This window comes from Phycodurus eques, chromosome 20, assembly GCF_024500275.1.
Source record: "Phycodurus eques isolate BA_2022a chromosome 20, UOR_Pequ_1.1, whole genome shotgun sequence".
Taxonomy (NCBI): Eukaryota; Metazoa; Chordata; class Actinopteri; order Syngnathiformes; family Syngnathidae; genus Phycodurus; species Phycodurus eques.
The window spans coordinates 6,310,628-6,327,235 of record NC_084544.1 but is presented as its reverse complement, the minus strand read 5'-3'; the positions used below and the strand labels follow the sequence as shown (position 1 = coordinate 6,327,235).

At 41.0% G+C, this 16,608-nt stretch overlaps 2 protein-coding genes and 1 long non-coding RNA gene across 4 annotated transcripts; 1 reads left to right on the top strand and 2 right to left on the bottom strand.

The window, feature by feature from the left end:
• Positions 1–594: 594 nt before the first annotated feature.
• On the bottom strand, positions 595–6,702 carry LOC133395555 (alpha-taxilin-like). The gene is given in 12 exon segments (XM_061664565.1): positions 595–2,095; positions 2,499–2,594; positions 2,680–2,772; positions 2,859–2,933; positions 3,014–3,133; positions 3,202–3,359; positions 3,362–3,395; positions 4,566–4,736; positions 4,819–4,910; positions 5,093–5,353; positions 5,720–5,950; positions 6,599–6,702. Coding segments are annotated over 11 exon segments (1,605 nt in total). The 5' UTR covers positions 5,901–5,950; positions 6,599–6,702; the 3' UTR covers positions 595–1,771.
• A 741-nt stretch (positions 6,703–7,443) lies between these two features.
• On the top strand, positions 7,444–15,804 carry nsun2 (NOP2/Sun RNA methyltransferase 2). Its single transcript, XM_061665404.1, has 20 exons — positions 7,444–7,491; positions 7,593–7,677; positions 7,936–8,093; positions 8,580–8,684; positions 8,753–8,858; positions 9,003–9,074; positions 9,418–9,502; positions 10,351–10,546; positions 10,715–10,789; positions 10,965–11,095; positions 11,297–11,370; positions 11,473–11,603; positions 12,397–12,493; positions 12,658–12,851; positions 12,929–13,021; positions 13,165–13,300; positions 14,339–14,419; positions 14,619–14,757; positions 14,832–14,871; positions 15,136–15,804. Exons 2-20 carry the CDS (start codon positions 7,612–7,614, stop codon positions 15,434–15,436), a joined length of 2,280 nt encoding a protein of 759 aa, XP_061521388.1. The 5' UTR covers positions 7,444–7,491; positions 7,593–7,611; the 3' UTR covers positions 15,437–15,804.
• LOC133396015 (uncharacterized) lies at positions 9,929–15,572 on the bottom strand. Of its 2 annotated transcripts, none has more exons than XR_009767309.1 (5): positions 15,122–15,572; positions 12,595–12,864; positions 11,268–11,373; positions 10,962–11,079; positions 9,929–10,540 (listed from the first exon to the last, which is right to left on the bottom strand). It is a non-coding gene; the product is annotated as an uncharacterized LOC133396015 (long non-coding RNA). The 2 variants fall into 2 exon arrangements; XR_009767310.1 differs by having other exon boundaries at positions 10,962–11,076.
• Positions 15,805–16,608: the final 804 nt, after the last annotated feature.

The following is a 16,608-nucleotide window of genomic DNA, read 5'->3' as shown; positions in this document are numbered from 1 at the left end:
AAGGCGGTGTATTTCAAAATAAAAACCACCGTCCTCACAAAAAACCAAGAAGGCCCCAGCAGCCTGCATCAACGACAGCACGAAAATTGGAAGAGGATCAGTATATGTGCGCCCTTCCTCTCGATGGGATGGATGGAGGAAAGTGAAAGATCCACTGTTAAATAACGAACGCATGTTAGTTCACAGGCACTTTTGGGTTATGATCAGGCATGAACACCCCTTTGGGTGTTCATTTTCAAGGCATTGTCTTCCTGTGGCAAAAGAAATGATACGAGGCACTGCATCTCATTAGATTGTGCAGGTTGGAACTTTGTACAAATACCATACTGCACACCAAGGACCATCTAAATAAAAAAAAAAATTAAAAAAAAAAAGTGCTCATCAAAAACATGATTGAGGTTTTAGTCCTAAAAAGTGTATTCCATATTATTATAAGCCCCTGTAACATTACACAGTTTGAACAGGAACACTGTGTCACTACTCTGAGAATCATGCATTACTGGAAAGAGTTTTTCAATCCAGTAAATTAGAGTTAAATTGATTTAAAAACATGTCTTGAAGCCTTAACCTCCGAAAAAAAAAAAGTCAGCACACTTCAGATTTTTTATTTAAAACACAAAGTATAGAAGGACAGACAAAACCACAGCAAAAGAAACAAGGAATATCTTTGGTTCTTTTGCGTGTTCAATGAATCTGTTGTGTGAGACAAGGAAGGGAATTACATTACTTCCCAGTGCTACAGCATCATTAGCATTTAAATTCATGTCTAGACAAGAAAAGAAAATCGTAATTCCTACATTTTGAACTTTTCAACATGAGGTAACATTCAAAGCCTGCCAGCGATGAATATCATTCAGGTGTGATGAAGGAACAGTACATTCTATAAGTGCTTTCCACTTCAGACTGCCACAGAACCAAAGCAAGGAAGCGTGTGTTGCATAGCGGTCCCCCAACACAGACGCACACGGCAAAGTATACCGAGGACATTCATATTACTGGCTAATATTACATGACATCTTTTTAGAATTCCATCAAGTCATGCTCACAATATTACATGTTATTGGCTCTTGATGCATTAATCAAGTGTGTGTCGAAGGGGGAATGTGAAATCAGTTAGTACAACATGAATTTAAATACACACTGAGGGTGAGGACGAGGGTTGCAAAATTCTGGACATTTTTCATGTTGGAAACTTTTCATGGGTATTAATAAAAAATAAACCAGGAATTCAAATTAAAGGTTGGCTTGGAAGAGGGACTACTAAAGGTGGGGAAAACATATTTTAGCATGATCCTGACTAGATTTCATGCAAGTATAGGGACATAGGAGTAATAATTAACTTTTTCCTTCTGCAACTAAAGGATTGCTCAATAAAATATTTTAAATTTGATAAAGTTGTACTAACAAACGAATCTGTTGAAATATGCTTTTTAACAGCAATATTTAGTCTGCTTATGACAAAAGGTCCATATTTATTCTTGAATATGATATTTTCTATTAAATTCAATTTATTAAATTCAAATTAATTCCCATGGAAAGCTTCCAATTTGGAATTCATCCCAAATACCCCATCTTAAATTAAAAAAAATTCTGCAGAAATGTCCCCACCCCTTAACAAACATAATGAGAACTGGTCATTTCAACTTGTCAGGTGTTTCCAAAATGCCGATTTGATGCGAGACTTAAAAAACAAATTGTAGTTTGATTTGTGACAGGTGAAAGATGGTCATGTTGTGGTTCTGAGTGATGATCATCATCATCATCATCATCATCATTCCTGCGTGGGGGTGGGCCGAGCCACCTCCACTCGGGTGTCCGTATTCAGTTCCACGTCACAGGGTGGGCTACGGGTGCTGGACTCGGTGAGGGCGTGGCCGATTTTGCCAGCGGCGGCGTTTGAGCCGGCTTCCGGCAAAGAGTCTGTGGGTGTCGGGGAGGGGCATTCGCAGTCGGATGTGGGCGGCGCGGGGGTGCCGCTGAGATTTTGTACCTTCTTGTTGAGCTCGTTACGTTCCACTTTGAGGGCGCGCCGCAGCTTCTCCAGCCGCTGGACTTTACCTTGAAGGGCCTCAAAGTCGCGGTCTTGTACGGATTTCTGTACATAAAAATAAATGCACCTGGGTCAAGTGATTGAAAGTCCCAACACACTAAAGTCCAGTTTCCATGTTATTTTTTGTCTTTCAACATTTAGTTAGGTAATTTTTCAAACTTTAATATGGAAACATTGGAATTGAATAATTAGTGCTACAATACTAGTGCATTTTAATTTTGGTCATGATGGTGGTACTTGGTATAAAAACACAAGGGCGTCCCAGTTTGAGTGGACAGTGTCTCCCCCCCAATATTTATGACTTAAAAGATTCACATATTTGCAGAGGTATGATAGGCAATTATAAACCTTTCTGTGGCCATCAATTACGTGCGGATTTTCGCAGAAGGGCTCGCTCCTTCTCCTTTTATTATACAGTGGGACATTTGTGTCAGTGGCGCTGTTTTACCTCCTCAGCCATCTCCAGAAGAGCCTTGTTGCTGCTCTCCCACCTGGAACGATACATGGCCGTCTCCTTCTCCAGCTTCTTGATCTTTTTAGTCATCTGATCAAATCAAAAGGAAACGGCGTCTGTCAGCGGCAAAGCTAAACACGACTTCGCCCTCGTGGTGACACCGCAGCTACCTCACCTTCTCCATCTCCTGTTTGAACGTGGCGAAGACCTCGTTGCTTTTGGACAAGGTGGTCTGGAACTCCTCGAACTTCTCTGTGTACAGTGAAAGCTACGAAAGCACAACACGGGTTTTAGAAGTCAAAATAAAGCGAGCGCTATGTCATAACGAAGCTGGAGGAGAGGATTATGGGAAACCTGCTGTTTGAGGTGGCCTTCCTGCTGCTTCATCAACTCGCACATCCGCTGAGACTCGAGCGCCTCTTGTAGCAGCTGATGAAGAGAAGAGAGTTGGGTGCCTTTGGCTGACGCGACCGGTGGATGTTTGTGACACAATGCGTGTGATTATTTACAAAATGTTTCTCTGTGTTGTGGCGTTCCTCCGACTCGTTGAGCAGTTCCTGCGCCTGGTGTAGTTTGGTGTTCACCAGCTGCTGCTGCAGGTCCTTGTGCTTCACCACTTTGTCTATATGCTGTTTGAGTCAGAACTAGTTTAGCCAAGTGACACACCTTATATTAATACTAAAAGGTGGCGACGCACCTCCTCTCGTAATTTGTACTGCTCGTGGAGCTTCTTGAGCTTCTCGGCCAGCTCCGTGTTCTCCTGGTGCAGGCTGGCGTTCATTTCGTTGTGCTGCTCCATTTGAACCTGGATGTCGTGGAGCGTCACCTGAAAATGCGAAGTCACCTCTTTTCTTTCTCCTCCTCGAGACGGGTCCTCTGTATCCCTTCCTCCTGTGGAGAAAACAGGACATCCAAAATGTATTTCAATGGATGGATGACACATGAAATCAAGCTTGAAGTTTAAAAAAAAATAATAATAAAAAAGTCACAAAAAAGTATTTTTTCCCCAAGTTGCACAACTGTATAAAACATACTTACTATGGTGCTAAGTTACTAACTTATACTTGTAGTATTAGTAAATATATTTATGCAAAAAAATAATAATAATCTTACAACAAAAGTTACAATAATTTCGTATACATGTAAATAGTCTGAGAATAATATATTTTCTTTATAATAAGAATGCAATATTTAATTATTGAAGACGAAAATTGCAACGTTACAAGAATAAAATCCTAATATTCTGGGGGAATTTCATTTTTTAGGAAAAGTTGTAATATTACAAGAATAAAGCTGCAAAAAATGTTGTAATATCAATATTGTAAGCGAAAAATACAACAATGGAGACCGCAGACTGTTGAGCAACTGAAGTTGTACATTGAGCAAGAATAGGAAAGATTTCCACCGACAAAGCTTTAACAATTTGTGTCCACACTTCCCAAATGCTAATTGAGTTTATTTAAAAGGAAAGATGATGTAACACAGTGGTAAACATGCCCATCCAAGCTTTTTGGGAACATGTTGCAGGCATCAAATTCAAAATGAGTGAAGATTTGCAATGCATAAACTTTTTTTGTCAGTTTGAACATAAAATATTTTGTCTTTGTGGTGTATTCCATTGAATATAGGTTCAAAGGATTTGAAAATCATTGTGTTCTGTTTTAATTTACATTTTACATAACTTCATTGGAATTGGTAAATAAAGCCAAATTATTACAAAAATAATCTTTAGATTTTTAAAGAATAAAAGTAATGTTCTCCAAATAAAGCTGTGTTGTTTCTAAAAATATTTTACAAGAATAAAGTAATTTTTTTTCAAGTCATAATAACAGCTGAAAGCCAAAATTACATTGTTGAGGACCATCAATTACAGTTTCTCTTATTAATCTAATTATGTTCATTTTATATAAATGTCAAGATGCAAATACATACTGGAGTGAATATCAAGTGCATGCAAAAGCAGCAGGTGGTGCTATAACGCCTAACTGCCTTTTAAACCAATTGCAACCTAAGAGAAAGTAATTTGTTGATTAGGCTGTTCTCTGTGTGTCTTCAGTGCACCTTGAGTGTGCGGTTGTGCCGCTGCAGCTCCCTGCAGAGGCTCTCCAGCTTGCTGCGCGCCAAGATGGCCTTGCTATGTTCGTTCCTCAGGTTGTCCTTCTCCTGCACCAGCTGAGTTTGCTTCTTCTGCAGCGCCCGCATCTGCTTCTGCCTGTTCCGATGCTCCTCCAGCTGTCAGACGCACACAGACGTCATTTCGGAAACCGAATCGTCGGCTCTTCGTGAACAAGACCAGCGAGAAGAAAGCTCTCACCAGTTCGGCGTACTTCTTGCAGAGGCCAGTTAGCTTCTCCTCGGGTGTGCTTAATGTGTTGAGAGTCTGCATGAGGAGGGTGATTTCTTTGCCTGCATGAAGCACAAAAAAAAGAGAACTGACACATTCATACATTTGCTCCTCACCAGTAGTGGGAAGTAATGAAGTACAAATAAGAGCCCGACCGATTAATCGGCAAAAAAATTCCTTTTTACCCAAGTACATTTCAAAAAATGTTTCTTGTTGTATTAGCAGCAAGAGAACTCCTCCTTACCCAGGCCCTTTACTTTCTTCTTATCCTGCGTCTTCTTCTTTTCCTTGTCTACGCCACTGGCGCCCCCCTTCACTTTGCCCGCCACGGCCCCGTCGTGCTCTTTGTCGTCAGCGAGCCCGTTGATCTCGAGTCTTTGCGACTGGCCGTTGGCGAGGGCGCCGGAATCGTCCGAAAGGCTCTCTCTGCAGTAGATGCTGAGGATGTCCTCCAGCTGGCGACTCAGCTCGTTGGCCTTGTCGCACCGAGACTGAGCTGCTGCATCTGAAGAGGTAGAAATGCTGGTTAAATTTTTTTTATACATAATTTGGTTTAACATTTTGGATGATTAGATATACCAAAGTTTGTCTTTTGTTTCATGTCAGTTTTACACTAAACTTCAACTGCGAGTTACATAAGCAGCCTGAGGCAAGCACACTTCTTATTTGAAGAACTATGTGAGTAAGTACTATTCTTTTCATTTTCTAAAACTGTCTGCCATTTCTAAAGGCACTAAGGAAAACTTTAAAACTTGGTTTTAATAAGTTTAAGTGTTTTAATAAGTTGAAATGTGCTTTAAGTGTGTGCGAGAGGTAATACTCCATAAAAAACATCTCATTCCCAGGGTTTCACTGCACATCAGAATGTTACCATCATTCGGTGCCTCATCATTTTTAGGTGGCGTGTCCGCCTGCGGCGTTTCGGGCTCTTTGGGACTGCTGCTGCTGTCCACGTCCTCCTTCGGAACCACAGGGGACTCCGTTCCGCCCGCTGTAGTGGGCACATCCTCGATTTCCTGGGTGACCGACTCCTCTGTGTCTTGCTTCTTCATCTCAGATTTATTTTCTATTTTTGTTTTATTTAAAAAATTAATCGGATGATCTGTAAAGGCACAAACTTGTAGTTAAAAAAAATAAAATAATAAACTGTACAAGGTTGTTTACTGAGCAAACACTCTCATAGATACCCTGTTTACCTTAGACTCATGAGTTTGTCAATAGCTGTAAACTATCACTATCCCTCTGCTCCATTCACAATGAGAAACATTTAAACAGCTGTACGTTCTGTAGCTGCATACAAACATGCTGTTGGTTTCCCCTAATAGCAGAACAAACATCCAATTTAATGAACGAATGGGCACTAATGGCTATGATACAAACTGGTAAAACAACACGTGAACCCAACACTGAAGCGATTGTGGTTTACATTCAAGGCTATTTACTTTGAAACTTTCACTGTTAAAATAATTAAAATAAAATGGTACCTCTCCCGCATTGAGTGGACACACAAACCTCGATTGTCCCTTACGTTGCTTTTGAACTTAGTATATTACTCTGCAATGAATTACAAACATAAAATAAATTTACCTTCGCTTTTTCTTGTACTTCGCCACTCACAAGACAGTACAAGCTAACACTCGGTCAGCAAAATTAACTCGAGACGCAGTACGTTAGCTCATAAAAAAAAAAATAGACAGGACAAGTGAAAAATGTACATTCCAAAAGTAAGAGCATTGAAATGATATCCGACCTTTGAAGACAATAACACACTGCTTTCTGTAGACTCAATGAGAGCAATGCTAGCAGGCTGACTGATGCGGTGAGCCAAAAGATGTACACTTCCGGTTCGAACTTCGACTTCTTCTTCGTTTGTTTCAATGATGGTTGTTAATATGTTTGTCGCTGTCTTCAGGGGACATGACGTATTACCGCTACATTTAGGTCGACTATCGCCACGTAGATATAATAAAACATAAATGCCGCATTCTGCTCTGAAGAGTATGTAAACGCCGCTGCCATACTGGATGCGGCAAAACGATCACTGAGGTCAAAGACAGATTTCGCTGAATAAAATAAATCCTGTCACTGTGGTAGGATTATTCTCTCTGATTGTTTTTAATGTTCATTGTTCAATCGGAAAAAAGACAGATGTCGCGGGTCTGTACCAGTGAAAGTTAAATCTTGCCACATCCAATAAGGCGGCGACGTAGACGTACGAGGCAGTGGTAAAGGTGGCATTCGACAGGATGTCCATGGATTTGCCTGACGGCATACATGTATCCAAAACTAACGCAAAAATACTTCTCAAACACGATTTATTTTGGAATTAAATGCACATGAATAATACTACTACTTAGTTTAATGTCAATAATATCCGCTAGACCGAAGTTAACTTGTTCTCGTTATGTGACTTGCATGACTTGCCATTTCAGTTTAATAAAAAAAAAAATACATTAATTAATTAATTAAATAGAAAAAGTAACATGATGTTCTGGCGTCCGTGTAGACATGCATAAAGCGTTTTACAGAAATAACATTTATAATAATTTAAAGGCATATTTGGTGGCTACTGGGTGGCTAAGAAGGGTCCTGAATCACATGGGTCAGGACGAAGCTCCACAAGCTTCAGGGAGTCAACATAGCGTAAGCCTAGCATAGCGGATCACCAGTTAAACGTGCACTATTGTCGCATGCCACCTTGGTTTGTGTCCTCTGAGCACGCTGCTTCGTATACTTTTCTCTAGAGTTTCACCCTTCTCCAGAATGGGGAAAAGAAGCAGACAGAGGCAGAAAAACCAACCTGCTGGCAGAGACCACAGAGACAACGCAGTAAGAGTCACTCTTCTGCTTAGAACTCTTGCAAAAATGTGTGAAACTGGTCTTTGTAGTTCCGGACTCTTTATTTAACTAGCTGTTATGTTGTTTATACTGCAGCATATCAGTAACAATTGTGAAAGCAAAAACAGTTGTTAACTTGAGTCCGATAAGGGCTCATTTTGTTTTCTTGTTGACTCCAGGCTAAATGTTGTTCATCAAAATGGCTCAACACGTCCGACAAACTGAAGCATAACACGGTATGTGTTGCAGGGTTGGGGTGCTGGTTATGCTGACATTGTGAAAGAGAATAAGCTGTTTGAGCACTACTACAAGGAACAAGGCTTGGTTCCAGAGGGAGAGTTTGAACAGTTTATGGATGCAATGAGGGAACCGCTTCCAGCCACCATCCGCATCACTGGCTATAAAAGGTATGACGGTTCCAACATACAGTGAACAATTTGCTGGGCCTCGGTACGGAGCCCTGCCTTTTGTTGCCACGAGATGTCGGCAAGGCAATGGCTAAATGAAGCCATTTCCCCTCACTTCCTCATAAAAAATTGCTATAGCTGGGGTACGAATGATGAACAGCGGGGTAACATTGCACAGTGGTACATTGACTTGCTGTTTATTGACCGTTTCAAACAGTCAAACACATGAATACAAAATTAAAGCACTTGCAAGGAGCATGGCAAAGGCTCTAATGCTGAAATGACCTCGTAATTGGCCGACTGGAGCTGAGGTCAGACCTCCGGACGTCGTTCACCAAGCCAGGCTCTTTAAAAACACATCAGCATACGAATATTACTCTGTGTGTGTGAATTTCAGGTTAATTATGCTCTATAAAACCAGTTTATTTCTTTATTTCTAATGTTCTCCATGGCAACACACACCTGCCCCTCTCTTACTGGTTGCAGCCACGCCAAGGAAATCCTCCACTGCCTGAAGGAAAAGTACTTTAAGGATATTCAGGAGTTGGAGATCGACGGTCAGAAGATTGAGGCGCCGCAGCCTCTCAGCTGGTAATCTTCATCCTGAGATGAGTGCGAGCACATTTCTGAGAAACACTCATTCCGCCTACTTTTCCCAGGTATCCCGATGAGCAAGCCTGGCACACCAACATGAGTCGTAAAATAATTCGGAAGTCTCCCCTGCTGGAGAAGTTCCACCAGTTCCTCGTCAGCGAGACGGAGTCGGTGAGTCAATGCAAACAGAAAATACACAATAAACTTTGAGCCATAAATGGTGGCTTGATGGGATGAAAGTGAGGAAGACGATACATCGAACTCTAAATTCTGTGGAATTTAATGATCTTGTTTCATGTGTTGACCTTTTTGTAGGGTAACATCAGCCGCCAGGAAGCCGTCAGTATGATCCCTCCTCTTCTCCTGAAGATTGAACCCCATCACAAAGTAACGGAGAGCCAAATTTGTCACTCACTTGACTCGTTGTAAAGTACAGGGGCATGTAAAAATGTGAATATTGTGGAAAAAATAATTTTAGTGGTATAATTAAAAAAAGTAATCGCGTTAGGGTCATATTTTCCGATTCACGACACGCAGTAAAATAGTTCGATTTAATTATGTATCATTCTGATGATTAGAGTTTACAGCTAACAAAAAAAACTGAAAATTAGAATATCACATAATTTTCAAGCTTGTAGAGAGAGTTAATTTCTTGAGATGCATCTGTATATTTGTGCCTTGGAATGCAACATGGCAGCAGACCTTTAACACAGATGTGTGTTTTGTGAAGATATTGGACATGTGTGCAGCTCCTGGCTCCAAGACAGCGCAACTGATTGAGATGCTTCATTCTGACATGGAAGTGCCGTTTCCAGGTAAGAAACAAAACATTTCCACTTTCCCCTTGCAAATAAACTTGTCTGAATAATTATATATACAGTGGTGCGTGGGAGCAGTTTTTCGAGCCGTCACTGGAGTGACTTAAATTATTTCCCCCCATTTATTTATTTTTGGTCTTGAGTTACGAGCATGAACGCCAGAAGGAGCAGTACAATGTCAATGGACATTGAAGCATCAAATCATAATGCACAAACTCTTGAACTCTTCACATTGTATTTAATTTTTACTACATGTTTTTACCATACTGTAGAGTGCTATTCTTTCCTCCCAACAAATGCATTAAAACATTTTTTGACTCTTTTTTTTTTTTTTTTTTGGAAGCCAGAACGGATTAATTGCATTTCTGTCATTTAAATTTTAGTGTGCCACTCGTATCAACACAATTTAAAATGTGTTGATACGAGTGTTTTTAGTAGGCCCCGACTAATTAATCGGTCGGCCAATACTAGCCCTTTTAAAATTGACAAGAATCGTGTGATGTTTTTGCTGACCTTTTTTCCCCCCCTCAGATTAACACATTATAACATAAAACAAAGATAATGATATAAAAACAATTTGCAAAAATAGGCATAAAAAAAGACAGATTTTTGTTAATTTCTCTCGATTGTAAAGGACAAAGTATTGTAAAACAGTCAAATTTATTTGTTGTTGAAAGTGTTAAGTGACCAAAAAAGAAGTTTCTTATATATATATTCGATGAATTGGGCTATTAATCATGTATCTGAATTTTACTCTGCCGAATATCGGCTCCATATCGGTCGGACCCTAGTTTTGGGTTACGAGCGTGGTCACGGAACAAATTCCACTGTGCTCCACGTTCCAGAGGGCTTCGTCATCGCCAACGACGTGGACAACAAACGCTGCTACCTGCTGGTTCACCAGGCCAAACGTCTCAACAGCCCCTGCATCATGGTGGCCAACCACGACGCGTCCTGCATCCCCATGCTGCAGATCCAAGGTTCGGACGGCAAGAAGGACATCCTCTTCTACGACCGCATCTTGTGCGACGTGCCCTGCAGGTCAGAAGAAACTTGCCTTGTGCAGCTTCTTGTCCAAATATTGAAGGACATTGAGAATTTGGCTTGGCTGTGGTGTCGACAGAATTTCTCCACATTTTAATGTAGTTTGCTTCATTGTTGTCTCATGTCTGTGTGTGTGTGTGTGACCTCTGCTCTGTGTTTACACAGCGGGGACGGCACCATGAGGAAGAACATAGACGTGTGGAAGAAGTGGACGACCAGCAACAGCCTGCATCTTCATGGGTGAGCGGAGGCAGCGATTATGTACTTAGGCAGCCTCTTAAGTAGTTGAGCACTTTTTTTTTTTTGCGGTAAATCAAGAAGCTTTTAATGGCAGGGCAATGGAGAGTGCTCTTGTGGTGCTAATTATAAAAGTTGGCAGCATTACAGCGTATGCGTGTGCGCTTCCACTCACCAGCCTCCAGATGCGTATTGCCGTGCGTGGTGTCGAACAGCTGGCCGTGGGCGGCACGATGGTCTACTCCACCTGTTCCCTCAACCCCATTGAGGACGAAGCTGTCATTGCGGCGCTGCTGGAGAAAAGCGAAGGTATCAAACACACGAAGACGACATCTGCTTTTTAGGAGACATATAATGCGCTTATTTTACAATTCAAAGCAATTCACAAGTGTCTTAATACTTTCATCAAAATACCCCCAAGGATCAAGCAAGTTACAATTTTCAGGTATATAAATAAAAAGCTTACAAAGTGAGACCTTACTTTCTTGCTGGTCCCATTCCCATTATAAGGAGCACTGGAGCTGGTCGACTGCTCTGCTGACCTACCGGGCTTGAAGTGGATGCCCGGGGTCACTTCCTGGAAGGTACTACAACAACAGCAGCAGTAAAACACATCAATTGAATAACTTTGATTAGATGCCAAATGTTCGCACAAAGTGATGAGAACAATTATCGTATCTGTCCAGCTGATGACTAAAGAGGGCAAGTGGTACGCTGACTGGTCGGAGGTTCCGAGCAGTCGCCACACGCAAATCAGACCCACCATGTTCGCGCCAGCAGATGCGGAGAGGCTGGCTGGCATGCATCTGGAGAGATGGTACGGGCACAGATTCACACTAATGTCAGCCGTCTTCTACAGAGCTTGTCCTCATTAGAGTAGCGGGTGAGCTGGAGCCTATTCCGGCTGACTTTGAGGAAGAGGCAGTTGTATGTGCGCCCTTGGACTGTGCCCTATGATGGGCTGGCAACCAGTCCAGGGTGTACAAAGTCCGGTCACCCACAAGCCTAATGAGAATAAGCTGTATAGGAAACGGGTGGATGGCAAATTTCAAAGTCTCATGTTCAGCACTTATCTGCACTATCATGCGATTGAGGGATGACGTCACAGTCAGGCTACAATGGAACGTTCTGGCCTGCAGATGGCGCTGTTTCCACATGGTTCAGTTTGTAAAATGCTGGGGAATAGACTTCACAAACCTGTTGTTGTTGGCAAAAAACTAGGGGAGCTTTATGCGTGTATTAGATCACTGTTTGTCAACCTTTATTGAGCCAAAGCACATATCTTACATTAGAGAAATGTCACAGCACATCACCTAAAAAAAAAAAAGTCAGATAAATATTATACACTGAAATAATGACTGTCTCAATTCACTCATAAATTTACTTTTTCAGTGTGAAATCTGGTCATCTCGAGTTGAAGACAGCATTTATTTGTTCTGCCTGTCACTCACTATATGTCACTGGCATAGGTGATGAATTATAATTTTCGGAGCAATTAAGTGAAGTTTGGTAATTTCCCGCAGCACAGCTGATAGTCTAGCAGTTGCTGGGACTCACTGGACAAGATTCTGTAGGGTGTTTCCGATTTTAAGGTTGTCTTTTCTTGTCAGTATGAGGATTCTGCCACATCACCAGAACACAGGAGGTTTCTTTGTGGCTGTGCTAATGAAGAAAGCCCCGATGCCTTGGAACAGAAGATATCCCAAGGTACTTTCTCATGAACAATCACGGATGATTAGCCTGTCAGACTTGCTAGCAGAGAGAAAACTGAGGAGGACTCCCACAAGTCCCGCACACATTTCCCTCACCTGTTCAGTTGTCCTCATCGCAGCCGGTAACAAATCACATTTACTTGTCCCGCTCGCCTCCAGCTGAGGAAAGAGGCCTCGTCGGGCTCCGAACCCCAAACTCAAAGCTCTCATGTGGCCCCAGCGGAGACTCCCTCCCTTCCTGAGGGAGAGGAGATGGAGGAAGGAGACGCCGAGAGCAAAGTAGACGGGGAGGAGGCCCAGGCGGGAGTACCCAAAGGAGCTCCTCTGAGTGACAAACAAGATGGCGTGTGTGGGTGAGTCAGACTGCTGGAGAAAAATAAGAAAGAACAGGCTAACAAATCAGTATACATTTGACTTTTTTGTGCTTCAGCCCTCCACCATCAAAGAAGTTGAAGCTATTTGGATACAAGGAAGATCCCTTTGTGTTCCTCAGTGAAGATGACCCCGTCTTCACCACCATACAGTGAGTCCTCCTACACGTTCATTATTTGATTCAGACAATTATCATGAGGATATTGTTGGCCCAAGTCAAAAATTGACATACTATGCGTTCATGGAAAAAATAACATTATGTAAGGGTTAGCTATGTCATTTACTGTCCTCTAGATCCTTCTACGACTTGTCACCAAACTTCCCCAAGATGAACGTGCTGACCAGAACCCACGAGGGCAAGAAGAGACACTTGTACATGGTGTCCAAAGAGTTGCGCAACGTCATGCTCAACAACAGTGAGCGCATGAAGGTGCGGGACGTGCCTGTTCAGTCGCATTTCAAATCAAAAGTCATTTGTTTCTGGCTGTGCATCTCCATTTTGTTTCTCCAATCCCAAATCTCGCTGCGCCCTCCACCCTGTGTGCCGCCACGTGTAGTGCTGCTACTCTGAGTGTTTTTGACTCCTTTTCCCTTCTCGTCACTCTTAATATTTCCCCTCAGCATTATCATTTAAAAGTTGAGACTGCCTAAATTGGAAGTCTTGTACCCTTGTCTGTCATGTTGGCTGGCATTTATCTTAATATTAGATGACAATATGATGCTTTAATATACAGGGTACCCCAAATTTGTTTACATTTTGTTGTCTATTAACAGCCAATTCTCACTCGAATTTAAAGTTTTAAGATGTGTAAAAACTAACTTTAAACTGAAGTTTAAATGAGGCATGCATTTTCCCCAAGTGTCTTAACATGCTTTTGTCAAAATACACCAAGGATAAAAATAAATTTAAAAAATTACAGTATCGTGAACTAATGCATATTTGTGATTTGCCATTCCGCGTAGTTGCAGATTTCATATAAAAGTATTGCTCTGGCACCATCTTGTGGCCATTTTGGAGACAAGGAACTATGTTGAAGTGAGTTCTGGTGCTTAATTTAGACAAAAATAATGCTTTGCCACCATCTTTGAATAAATGTATTTTTCAATATGAAATTGTTTGTTTAATGTAGTTAGATGTCACGATTTCAAATTATTTTATTTTATTTTTGAAATTTCCCCAACCTGTATTTGCCAGCTTGGTTTCTGGCATTTGCAGACCACAAACTGAGGCCTCCCACTCATTCTGGGACACGAGAGAATCGTTCCACTTTATATGCACAGCCTTGAGCGAGCGAGAAAGAAAAGAAGAACATGACACTAATTTTATCGTCCAAACCTGCCTAATATAGTCCTCATTTACTATGGAATCCCTGATTATGATTAAGGAGAGGTACTACTGATGTTAAAACTAGTAGCTGACTACAAACACTGACTACTGTACTCTATTTTTCCCCTGCCTCCCTTCTAGGTCATAAATACAGGTGTGAAAGTGTGGTCTCGCAACAGTGACGGAGAAGAGTTTGGTTGTGCCTTTAGACTGGCTCAAGAGGTGATTAAAACAGTTATTAAATAGAAACAGTTTCCACTAGCTCCAAAGTGTTTATTTCCATTGTGTCTTAGAAGATTCTCTGACTGTAATGAGCAATCGTATGCAAAAAAACAAAACAAAAACCCAACATAAAGAGGATTAAGAACTTAATTGCGTGAGCGTATAGTTGGCTAAGCATGTCCCCTCTGCACCTCGTCAGGGTATCTACACTCTGCAGCCGTATATTCGCTCCAGAATCATCACAGTGAGCGTGGAGGACATCAAGGTGCTGCTGACACAGGAAAACCCATTCCTCAGCAAACTGGAGGACGACGCCCACGCTCAAGCCAAAAAAATACGTACGTTTATAAAGTAGAAATCATCATGGATTTTGGGTTCACTTTGATCTAAATGTGACCTTTTTCCTTTTTAGTTATGGGAAGCATTGTGTTGAAGTACATTCCCAACCCCAAGTAAGTGTCTTTCACTTGGTAAAATTAATATATGACAGTGAACCCCACTTTATCGCAGGGGGATACGTTCCACATCCACCCACAATATGTGAAAATCTGCAATATAGAGAGATTGTATAAAAGCATGTTTTAATACTTTCGCGCCTCCCAAATGCTTTAAACACAGGGGTGCAAACGATGAACCGCGATACAGCGGGGGTTCTCGGTATTGTTGCTTTAGAGCACTAGTGTCAGTTTCTGTGTGTTTTACCTTCCGTTTGCCAGTAAGCCAGCAGAGCCTCAGTGTTCCATCCAACTGTGCGGCTGGAGAGGAAAGACGTCCATCCGAGCCTTCGTCCCCCGCAACGAGAGGTACCACTACCTCCGCATGCTGGGCGTGGAAGTCTTCCGGGACAAGCAGGGCGCGGGCCGGAAGCCAACAGACGAGGAGGCCAAAGGGAAGCAAGAGGAGGAGGGGGCGGCGGCGGAGGAGGAGGAAGAGGAGGAGCTGGACTTGGAGAACGGGAGTGAAAACACATCATCAGAAGCGAAGATGGATGATGACAATAAAGGGGCTAGTGGCTGAGAGTAGAAGAAGAGGACTTGATGAAAGTGCATTGAAGCTGTAAGTGCAGGTCTCTGAAGACCACATTGTGTGTGTGAGAGGAAGAGGAGGAGCTTATTCTTCACCACACAGAAGGAAACCCTCTCAGAGAAAGACAGCTTGGATAGAATTTTTTTTTTTGGGGGGGGATTCCCCCCCAAGGAAGATGACTTTTCTTTTTTTTTTTTAAATAGTTAATTTAATGGTCAGTCTTTCTCTTTATGCTTTAATAATGGTATTACACCTGCCTTTCTTTCTGTTTTGCATTTTTAAAGAGTTTTATATTAAGTCTTATCTCATTTTGTACACCTGTATGAGCAGAATTGGAGCTGAATAAAGGTGTGAAAGATTATTGGTTACATGTCAAATTATTACAAGATAATGGTCTTTTTTTTACATACTGATTTTGAGAATGTGTTTTCAAATTTAAGAATTTCTTTTAAGAATTTCATATATATATATATATATATATATATATATATATATAAATAAAAATAATATATATGTGTATATATATAAAACAGGAAAATAATCTTTTACATACTGTGTTTTTACTGAGAATGTCCTTGTTTTAAAAATGTAAATATTTGTATTTATTGTACTTACGTTAGATAAAATAGTGTACTGTATATGACAACAGGTCCTTATTTCATGGTAAACTTTTTTTTCCCCTTACTGCATTTTTAATATGAATAACTCCTTGTCAGAAATTTTGTTTTTTTGTTTTTTTGTCACGTGTACAAATGGTAGCTAAAATAGTGTGAATGCCATTTTTAAAAATTCATACGTTATATTAATATGTACTTGTGTTAGAAAAGTGATTTTATTTATTTCTAATTTTACATTTTTTCAGGCTACTTACAGCATGTTAGGCAAAAAAAAAGCAAATATAAATAACACCAGTTCCTTGTGACAGATATTACAATAAACTACAATAAAACTTTTAGATAACCTAACATTTAAAAACATTTCATGAATACAAATGATTGAACTTTACCCATACTCTTATTACAGTAATTTAGCTGACCCCTGTGACTGACCAGAAACCAGTCCAATGTGTACACCTGTCAGATGGTACAGGTTACAGCTCACTTGGACCATAAACAAAATATACAGTACAAGATAGATCGATGTTGGAAAAAAAAAAAAAAAAA